The following is an 11,447-nucleotide window of genomic DNA, read 5'->3' as shown; positions in this document are numbered from 1 at the left end:
ATTATAAAATTGCTGTTGTGTAATAGGAATAAAACACTTGGGTTCATGCTGTTACAAGAATATAATCAGCTTCAGGCTGGTAACAGTTACTCTGCTTCATCACACCAGAAATATTTCTAGATTTCTGTAAAGCTGCTTTCTTTATAATCCTCAAAGTTAGCAGCTCTATACAAATAAAACTGAACTGAATGTTTCACTGTAACAGCATCACACAGTGTTTATTACATACATATTTCCTGCTTATTTCTATTCAGAATTAACGACTTTTAATAAACTGCAGTTCAGTAGAAATGGAAGTCTCTTACTCACTCTTTTAAGATCATCATATTGTTGTTGCAGGATCTTTCTTTTTTCAGGGTCCTTTTCATTTGTAATCCTGTTTTTTTGGATTATCAGAGGAACTTCTGTAATGTCTGTCAGCTCAGACACTTGGAAGTCAGTAGGTGGGACTGAGATGTCTCCCGGGACAGAGACACGTGATTTGCCAAGGAGTTCACTCAACATTATACTGCATATGTTCTAAATAATGTTGAGAAAGACAGAATAAATTAGACATTAACATTTCACTAAATAAAATAAAATACTGTAAGTGTTTAAATGTTAAATCATATTTTTGTTGGAAAACATAAACCTTTTCAATGTAAAATCATTTGCTTAGTTGAATTTGTATTTAGTGATCCATTGGTTAAAAGATTTCCGTCCTGAAAATGATCTAAGATCTATGATCTATTTTTAATGAAATGTTTCACTTTATTCACTAATTGGCCATCCAACTATTGTGAAATGACAAAGGCTTTATTCAACCTACCATGTCACTATAGTTACACGGCGTCTGAGACCCTCCAATACGCCTCGCAGCCTCACTGACGTTCCTCTTCAGGTAGGAAAACTGATCTCCAAATGAAGTCGTGTTAAGTTTTACCTTTAGAAAGATGAAAAAAGAAATAAGGGGAAAAAAACGAAAAAAAAGAAGGTATCTGTATTTATCACATATAACACTAACTGTCTCAGTGTGATGTAGCCAGTAAGCACCGAAGATACCAGCAATATAAGCATTTAATCTTTGGTCATAGAAACAAGCATAGCCGCTTTCCTCAGGCCTGCACGCTGAAACTCCATACACTGAAAGAAATGATAAAGGACTTTTATACATATGAGACTAATAAACATAACTATAGCTTTTCAGTTAATTAAAATTGTACTAACTGTTGCTGTCCTTCAGCTGATCCAGCATTGATCCAGAATGACAAGCATCAATATACATCACCATCTGCAGACATTGACCAGGATTTAAGAAAATTCTGATTGTGAGCTGGACAAATATACTACTCTTCAAGAGGTTTGGAGAATCTCCTATTTTCATGTCACCCTGGTGACTTACGTACATATGTACCTGACCATCACCTTATTGACACTGACATTACAGAATAAACACTCAGTTTGTGAATTCCACCCTGACATTTACCAAGCCTTATTTTACTGTGTTTGTTATTCAGATATTGACCTTGCTAGTTAGCTGTTGTTTCAGGTTTTGTCTCTACCTTGTTTATACAGTTTGTGCCTCACCTGACCCTCACCTGTTCACTGACATTGATCTTGCCCTTTGTTTTGGAACTGTCTGTCTGACTGTGAGTGAATAATTAAAATTAAACTTATATATATATATATATATATATATATATATATATGTATATAAACTATATATTTGTCACTATAGAAACTACAGAGTATTAGAATTTAAAATAAACCTGTGAATCAATGTCTTCTGACCAATCACAATCCAGAATTCAACAGGACTGTGGTGTAATCTGTGATATATATTTTGATAGAAAAAGAGATATACAGTAGAAGAAAGAAAGAAATTTATAGATGTAGTAAAATGTTTTAAAATATGTACCTTTGAAAATCTGCGCTGCTTTGACATCGTCCTCACTGTGTTAATGAGGTCATGTGCATAAAGCTGTAACAGAAAACAGCTGATTATTACTGTTCCTGACCTCAGTATTATATGGTTCTTAGTATCTGGAGACCTGTCGCTTCCAGTTCCTTCAAGCTTCATCTAACTAGGAGGTCTAGGGAAACAAGAACTCAGCTAAGTGTTTTTGCAACATTTATTTAACTCTATAAGAGCCGGAGGCAGATTTGATGATTATCAATTTTCTCTCCATCAGATAATTAAAGTCGCCTGCATGTTCTTTATGCCAACAAGGTTACCAGATTTTTCTTGAATACAATTGCCGTTTTTAATTTGCATCTAGATCACCAGCTTTATCAAACCAAAAACATTTAAACTTCTGATCTTCCTGGACCTTAGACTGACAAACCTCATCCTTCTCCTCCTCATTAAGATCCTCCTCAGGAGGATCAAGTCATTTCTATCCACAGAGGCCAGTAAGCTCACTCCTGGCAGGTCTGTCTCTGAACACCATCCAACTTCTGCATCTGATCCAGAATGCAGCTTAATCCTCATTACAAACACTCAACTCTAAATACAGTACAGAAAGAGGAAATTTACTAAACTTACTGTGGAATTCGGAAAGCAAAAGACACCATGACCTCCATGGTCATATATGTAGATGAACACAGTGTCATTTTCACCACTGAAAGAAAACATAATCCAAATAATAAAGGTCATTATATTTCCACACACATCATATACAGTCATGTATTTTAACAGATTTGTTGTTTTATTGATGTCTACCACAGTAGACAGAAGGTTTAGAGATGATTTCAAGTCTGACATTTATGTTTGGAATCTGTTGCTGTAAACTTTCCAAAGAGCTGTCACTGCCAGTCAAGAAGATCATCATTAGTCTATAAAATCAAAACAAACCCTTAAGAGAGATAGGAAAAATATTTGGCTTTGGCAAATCAAGTATTTAGTACGTTATTGAAAAAAAAACTCTGGTTAGCTTAAAAACACCAAAAGGCCCAGAAGACCATGGAAAACAACTGTGGTGGATGACAGAAGAATTTTTCCCCTGGTGAAGAAAAACATCTTCACATGAGTTGGCCAGATGAACAACATCCTCCTGTCCGTGTCAGTGTCAATCATCTGGCTTCACCAGAGTAAATACAGAGAGTTTACAATATGTACACTGGTAAGCCACAAGAACAGAAAGACCAGAGTAGCGTTTGCTAAAAACTACTAAAAATACATCACAAACAAATCTGAAACAACATCCTATGGCCTCATAAGAGAAAGCTGCACTTGAACCAGTTTGAAAGTAAAGAGAAGAGTATGGAGAAGAGAAGGAACTGTTCATGATCAACACAGTGAACTGTGGTGGTGGCAGCATCAGGCTCTGGGGATGGTTTTTGAACTTGAAGGGAAAACAATACAGGGGAATATTACAAGATACTCTTCCTCAGTCTGATAAAAATATAAAGTTTAGGAGACTCTTCATTTTATAGCTTTCATTACAGATGCAGAAAATTTATGTTAAGATCATAAATCTATATATATATATATATATTTCTTTTATTTAAATAAAAACGCTGACTGAGACATGCTGATCATGCAGATAACTGATGATGTTCAAATTAGTTATGATGTATTCAGGGTGTGTTAAAGGAAGCTATGTTCTCATATTGACTTCCTATGCTGGAGTGACCCCTACTGGTGAGACAAGCTGGTGATGCAGGTGTTACAAGGGATTATGGGAGATGCAAGTTTTTTGTGTGAGTTAATTAACATGTTGCTCTCCAATATGTGCGAGTCTCCATCTCTATAACAAACTACAATATATAATAGAGAAATTGTCCTAATGGACATAAATACCTTTGTATGACTTTTTTTGGTCCTGTTTTCTTGACACCAGATGAATCTCCACGCAGAACAGCCAGAAAGTTTTCAGCTGAAACATCCTGATAATGGACAGTTTAAAAAGGTAGATTCCAAATCATTGAAAAAACTGTAGAAGTATAATCCTAGTATTTAATTGTTGTGTGTATAGAATAAATTACCTTTCCAGTGTAGTCCTTTGGAACCCCAGTGTAAACATTTGGTCCATTTGGTTTATTAATGATTTTACCTTTATCAGGGTTCCTACAGAAAAATATCATATTATTACTTATGAATGTTTATTATTCATATCATTATATAACCGGTGTCACAGTGATACAGTGGGTAGCTCTGACACCTCACAGCCCCTGGGTCCCTAGTTCCATAAGTTACTGCCCACGTGGACTTTCCTTTAGGTTCTCCAGTTTTGTTGTACTACAAAATCATACCAGTAGGTGGTCTGTAATTTTCTCACTTCTAATCTGTAAAACTCACTTTTGATTATTAGCGATGTCGTCATACATCATCACCACAATCTGTTCATCTGGAATCCCATTCTGGCGTATGACTTGGTAAGCGTGACACACATTGGCCTGAAACAGAACAGAAAATATAGCTTTGTACTGAACTTTGAAAAAGCAAAATGATTATGAGAATGTAACAGAATATACCATTTATTATATTTCTGTGATATTCCAAAATATTTTACAATATTTATTTTACTTTGTAAGCCAGCCATTAAAACCCCTGTAAAAACAAGCCTCTGATTTTAATATTCTCACCTGATGCCTGTAGTTTTCCCAACCTGTAGAACCTGCTGCCAGGAGAACCCACTGTTTGCTTTTGCCACCTTCCATATCGACTATAAAGTTCCTACAAAGCAGAAAATTTGACCAACTGGACTGGACCACTAGACCAACAAAGGTGAGTATTGTAAATTGAATAAAATAAATAAGTCATATTTATTGCACTTCATTGTTGATGAATTCTGGATTCTGATTGGTCAGAAGGTGTTGATTAGTCTTCTATAACAGCAGCTTTGACATTAGTACAGCTGGACATCACAGGTTTATATTAATGCCCTCGCTCTGATACGTTATTGTTTCTATAGTAACAGCTCATTCACAGGGACTTAAGAGAGGATTTAATAGAGAGAGAAAAGAGAGGCTGGTGAGGGAATGACTGCTTAAAGCTGCTGAAGGAAGTGACAACAGGAACTAAGCTGTTTCATAAACATGGAATGTAAAATATAAACAGATAAAAAGTATGATGTTTGATTCATTAATCAATAGATAAACTGTAATTGTTGCCAACATTTTGTGATGTTAAAGGAATGCATTTGTTATTGGAAAATAATGAACTTTACTGTAGTAATGTGGTGAAAAAATATATTTTATATTATAATCAATGAAGTAATTGAACTGAACGTTCACACCAAGTTAGTAAAAGACTTGAGATCCTGTTTCCTGTCATTTAGTCTAGTCAGTGCTGCTCACTGCTGAAGAATCTGATTAATTAAAGATAACTGTTTCTGCTTTAATTTTGTCTCCTTAATTCTTATTGTTGTATTTCCACCACAGTATCAGTAACTTTATCACATCACCCCATCGCTCAGTATTTTACTGTAACAGCATCACACACTGTGTCTTATTACTTACACAATAACTCACTTATCTTTCATTTAATTACAGCTTTCTGCTAATAAATTGTAAATCTAAATAGTAGCCATTTTCCTTTTTAATTGAGTTATTAGGGTTAAAGTAGAAATGTGTTGATTCTTACCAGGTGTCTCTCCTGAGTCTGCTTCAGCTCACTGTTAGTTGGAGCAAGTGTCCTGGAGAGGTGCACTGGGGTATTTCAGTGAACCAGCAGTTCAATAGATTTATTGAGAAACACAAATACATCCTCAATCACACCCTTGTCCCTTCATCAGTGTTTTTTTTTTAATGTGTTATCTTTTTATTCACAGCATTGACGTAAATGAGTCACACAAGTGAAGGTTTATATCAAGATCTGGAAGCTTGGCTGGGGTGTGTGATTTTTATTACCATTGGGTGTTAAAATATTCCTTCTTAAATCTATTATTTAAACTTTAGATCTATTTTAGGTAACTGATGTAATTTCACAAAGATGCTGGGATATATTTTTTAATTTATGTACAATTTGGAACACACTGTTGTATAAGGATAAATATTAAATATAATATAATATTATAATGTAGATATAATTTTAAATATTAAATTAATTATGTTTCTATATACCTGTGAAGCTGTATTGAGACAATGTGCATTGTTAAAAGCTATATAGAAATAAATAAATAATTAAATTAAATATATTGTATGAAATATTGAATGTTGTATGAAATTACAGGACTCTGCAGTTTGTTCATGTGCCCCCCTCACCCCAGCCCAAGATCAACAGTTGCATCCTTCAAGTCATATAGTTAGAGTATACCAACTTAGCAAATAAGTACATGTCTCCTTTATTATAGTCTTCAGCAGGCTTTGTGGTATTTTATATGTTTTTTTAGTGAAATTTATTGGTTAAGAAAATTTTATCAACTCAAACAAGTAGGAAAGCTAGGCAGTTGCTAAGGTGTTAGTGAATTACAGGTTCTTGCTTGGTGGTTGCTACTTGATCCTATGGGTGAAGCAATGAAATGATTGTGAAGTCATGTCTGATTTCTTCAGGAAGTAACCTCCAGGCTCACGTGACTGAGCAAGTTTTACTAAATGTGTCTTTATGTCTTTTTATTGTTACAATTCTTACCTTTGCCCTCTGACTGGTATTTAGTGCCATGAATAGCAACATCATATTTCCCCTAGGTTTCACTTAAAGTAATAAAGTGGTTTATAAGGAAAAGCTCCAGGAAACACTCTACCTTTAACTTCCCAGATAAATGGACTTTTGACTCCGCAGCTCACCACAATAATAGACTCTGTGTGTTTCTTATCATGTTGTATTATTAGTTATAAACTCTAGATCTATTACTTCAAAACCTAGAATAAATGTTTAAGCAGAATGAGCTACGCATTTATTTGACTCTGATTATGTAATTCTGTATTTCTTAAAATAATTGATGTCAAATACAGTATATTATAAGTAACCAGATTATTCATTTTGCATTAGATTAAATATAGACTGAAAAAAAAAACATTTAAATGGGTTCTATTCAGAATTACGGAGTTTATTCCAACTGCAGTTCAGTAGAAGGGGAAGAGGCTTACTCATTCTTTTAATAATGACAGACTAATGACAGAGTTAATAGCAATATATCTCAGTTCAAATGAGCACACAAAGTAGCAGAGTTCACAGAGGTTTTAATCCGTAGGACAGGAGACACTCAGTCAAGTTATCCACAAAAGGACTGAAACCAGCTGTTTTCCCCTGCTTTATGTAGTTGTTCTAAAAATCAGTATCATTAAACTCTCATAGTAAAGTACTGCGAAACTGCAAGATTAAACCTATTACTGCCTAAACTTGAAAAAGAAACAAAGAAAAGTTGTGTTGAAGTTGTTGAATGGACTAGCATAAGGTCACAATGGAGTCGGACAATCGTGAGATTTTGAATTTTTTATGCCAGAAGATGTGGAAGAGTGAACTAGTGAGTTATCGTCAAATGAATGAGTATTTTGAAAGTGAAATTGATGAAGATATTCAAGACGCAGTTCAGAATATCTCAGCAACATGGACAAGAAATACGACGCCAGTTCGTGAGGCAAATTTTGAGGTAAATACTGGTCCAAAACACAATCTACCACCAGATGCTAGACCATTAGACTATTTTTTCTTGTTCTTGCCTCAATTATTCTTCGACTCTGTTGCTGAAGAAATAAATAGATTCGCTGAACAAGTGATCAGTGCAAGTGGCAGACAAGATCCAATATGGCAGCTTACAGATGCATCAGAGATCAGAGCATACTTTACAATAAACATTATGTTTGGTATTAAGCAACTACCAAGACAATGGAATTACTGGAGCCCAGATATAAGGTATGGTGATCCCTACATCTCCAGCATTGATTACCTGACATGATGAGAGATATTTGAAGCTAAATCAGTTTATTCACCTGAGGGACACATCAAATGCACGTGGCCATGATGATCCCAACTATGATCCTCTCTACAAAGTACAACTATTGTTGGATTTATTGACTGAGAAAATTCAAGAAACTTATGGTCCCGGTAGAAACCTCAATGTAGATGAAGCTATGGTTTCAAGCAAAGAGTGCATTTCTGACAATATATGCCTGCAAAACCAAATGCCAACCAAATGGGGCATCAAGGTATAAGAGCTCTTTGAATCGGACACTGGCTATTGCTCCAATTCTACACAGACATAAAATGTAATGGAGAAAGCCACCATGGACAAGGCTATGATGTTGTCTGGTCTCTGAGTGAACCATATCACTACCAGCACAGAAATCTGTACTTTGGCAGGTTTTTCTTATCTATTGTTCTTGCTAATGCACCTATCATTAGTGAACACTTGTGGCATGGGAAAATTGGGAAATTGCAAAAGGCTGCCACAAGAAATAAAATGTGCCAAATTAAAAAGAAGTGGGGAAATTCTTCAAATGCAGAAAGCTAGCCACCACATACAAGGACAAGAGGCAGATCAATTTCCTATTATCAAATCAGCAGCCAGGGTTCAGTGAGGACGGAAAACCACATGTGAACATAAACTACAACAAACACATAGGCGGAGTCGACAAGTGTGGTCAGTACACCTCCTACTATCCTGTTGGACGTCCAAGCAAAAAATGGTGGAGATACATCATGTGGTTTTTGGTGAATGTTACAGTATGCTTTGAGAAAAATCAGAGGTAGGAAAATCAAGTATGTAAATTGTTTTTCCAGCAAAAGAGAAAAACTGCCAAAGGTTACCAAATCATAACTTCATCCATGTGTTTCTTTTGTAAGGTAGCTCTGTGCAAAGGTTGTATGTATATATTGTACCTGTGTGCTTTCACCAACAATATAGGAACAATATTTTCAGTGAAAAAACTTGTAAAATAGGATGGTTTAAAAAATGTTACACCTGCCACCTTTTAGGGAGTTCTTGATCATTTTTTTTTTCCAGGTAAAATCACTTGATTAACATTACAAGTTATGTGTGTTTGTAAATAGAATATAAATTGACTGTTTTATTTTCTTTTATGATGGTTTTTTGTATGATAGTATAACATTAAGAAGTAGAAGAATGTCTGAGTATAATTAAGAAGCAGAAGCTAAAATAAAATAGTGTTACATTTTCACCTGTATTTTATGTTGTTCTCCAGATTAAAAAAACGTATAAATGTTTCTACAGAGGACAGATTTTGATTCATAGGATACAAAGGAAACAATTGTACTTGCCAATTCCAGGTGTTTCTGAAGCTCTCCATAAGCGCTCCTTGGCTCTTGAACAACTCTTCTGATAATTCTTTTCACTCCTCTGTCAGAAATCTTGCAAGGAGCACCTGGTTTATGGTGAACTTCCAGATTATGGCCCCAACAGTGCTCACTGGAACATTCAGAAGTTTTAAAATCCTTCTGTAACCAATGCCATCAGTGTGATTTCCAACAATAAGGTTGCGAAAGTCTTGAGGGAGCTCTTTGCTTTTACCCATCACGAGATGTTTCTTGTGTGACACCTTTGTAATGAGACACCTTTTTATAGGCCATCACTTGGAACTAAACCAGCTGATATTAATTTACACTTATAAATGACAGGATTGTTTTCTAATTACTGATTGATTTCCATGCCTTTTTGCACCTCCCTTTCTTCATGTGTTCAATACTTTTACCCTGTATCATCTCACATTATTACACATAACTTTATTTATGGTCATCTATGATTTGATTTCTTTGGATGTGTGGATTGCATGGGAGGTTACCAATACCTGGTGATTTTATGTCAATAGCACAATTTTGAAATATATGCACTGAGAAAAATGGTGACATTCAATATTCATTTTACCTGCTGTAAGTCTTTACATCTTTTTATTATAGTAACATTAATCCATTTCTTTCTCAGTTCTCATCAAGTAGAAACATGTTCATTCTTACCTGTTTGTCCTCCTGTGTGCGATTTTATTTGTTTTATAGATGATAATGTAGTTTTGGTTATGAGATGTGGGTTCTGTATGTAATGTATATTTTAGAGATACCAACTTGTTTTGAGTTGAATTGAGTTGAAAATGCTTTCATTTTCGACCATTATTTCCTACCTTAGTCTTTCCTATGGGGCCATTTTCATTATTTCATGAACTGGATGTGGATTTTGGAGCAGGTAGGGAAAATGTGCTGATAACTGCTTGCTAATGGTCATAAGAGTCACATGTTCTTAAAGCTCTGGCCAGAATTTAAGAACTTTACTTATCTGATTCCCTTTATCAGCTGTGAGAGCCTTTTCCAGGTTGTAGGTTCCAGTTCCCTGCCTTGACTTTGTCTTTGACCCCTTAGTGGTCTGCTGGGAAAGGAACAAATGCTTCTGTATTTATGTTAATATTGTTTTTAAAAGAGAATTCTCAATAAATAATCTGTTTTTGTATAGTGGCCCATCTCTCTGACCGTTATTAGTGATTCTGCACAGACTTCTGCATGCTTTTGCATGTTAATTCCTTGGGTGAAATTCCCAGGATTGCATAGTCAGATTGTGTGATTTTTTTTTTTTTAAGCAATTTTCATTTTACTAAAATACCTTCTCCACCCCTTTCCTTTGCCCTCGGTCCTGGCCCAGATGCAAACAGGAGAGTCAACGTGTACATTTAATTCTGCATTGAATTAGGATTCTTCCTTCTGTTGCTCCTATTGGATGTGGTTTGTCCTTCATGTTGGTTTGCCAACATTATCCTGGATACTGTGGCTCTCAACACACCAACAAGACTTGCTGTCCTGGTCACAGTTCCACTAGCAAGACACATTCCAACAATTTGTCTTCTTTTAAACTTTGATATGTCTCACATTATGTTGTGTGGGTTGCAGTAATTTATGGAGTATTTTACAGCTGTGCTATTGCTTTGCTGATTTAACCTTAACACTTGGCTCATACTTAGGGATTGTTAAATCTGTGAAGATTGGCCTTGCAGATATAGATGTGTAACCAACAACATTATATTGGGCAGTGCATGCAGGTGAGGATTGGAGTGTAGGAGAGGACAGGTATGTAGGTGAAGAGTTTAATGTAGGCGAGGATGGGGATCTAAGCAAGGATAGGGATTTAAGCAAGGCAAGGGATCTACTTGGAATTACCCTTATATACATTTATATAACATGTTTATGCAGCTACCATAAAAAAATCTCAACATTACTCCTCCCTTTGAGACTTTTAAGTCTCATACCTCCACTCCTACTTTCTTTAACATTTCATACACTATCTTGTCATATCGTGTTCGTATCCATTACTTTACTTAGCCAGTTTTACATAGCGACACCTTTATCTTTTTCTAGTTTTTGTTTTATTTTTGTTGCTGTTGTTGTACATCAGTAGGGTAGCACACTCTTTTTGTGTGTCTCTACTGACTGCACATTTTTCATCAACATTACTTCATTCAGCAACATATTAACATTTTATTGTCTGCTTACATTTAACATTTTTGTTTCGATTACTTGAGTTCTTATTTAAGAACTTATTTAAGTTCTTCTCAACATTACTCTCCTACCCATACAGACTACGACC

At 35.3% G+C, this 11,447-nt stretch overlaps 1 protein-coding gene across 1 annotated transcript in view; it reads right to left on the bottom strand.

The window, feature by feature from the left end:
- The window catches only part of LOC131363828 (legumain-like), an 8,521-nt gene extending 2,888 nt beyond the window's left edge, over positions 1-5,633 (bottom strand). The window contains exons 1-11 of the mRNA XM_058406746.1: positions 5,567-5,633; positions 4,567-4,657; positions 4,280-4,377; positions 3,967-4,048; positions 3,782-3,867; positions 2,525-2,600; positions 1,898-1,960; positions 1,207-1,270; positions 1,004-1,122; positions 809-922; positions 310-519 (exon numbers count right to left, since the gene is read on the bottom strand). Coding sequence (XP_058262729.1) covers positions 310-519; positions 809-922; positions 1,004-1,122; positions 1,207-1,270; positions 1,898-1,960; positions 2,525-2,600; positions 3,782-3,867; positions 3,967-4,048; positions 4,280-4,377; positions 4,567-4,641 — 987 coding nt within the window. The 5' untranslated portion in view covers positions 4,642-4,657; positions 5,567-5,633. The remainder of the gene's footprint in view (positions 1-309; positions 520-808; positions 923-1,003; positions 1,123-1,206; positions 1,271-1,897; positions 1,961-2,524; positions 2,601-3,781; positions 3,868-3,966; positions 4,049-4,279; positions 4,378-4,566; positions 4,658-5,566) is intronic.
- Between the last annotated feature and the right edge of the window lie 5,814 nt (positions 5,634-11,447).

The sequence above is a fragment of the Hemibagrus wyckioides genome, linkage group LG13, assembly GCF_019097595.1.
Source record: "Hemibagrus wyckioides isolate EC202008001 linkage group LG13, SWU_Hwy_1.0, whole genome shotgun sequence".
NCBI classification, from domain to species: Eukaryota; Metazoa; Chordata; class Actinopteri; order Siluriformes; family Bagridae; genus Hemibagrus; species Hemibagrus wyckioides.
This window is presented reverse-complemented; position numbering and strand designations above follow the sequence as displayed.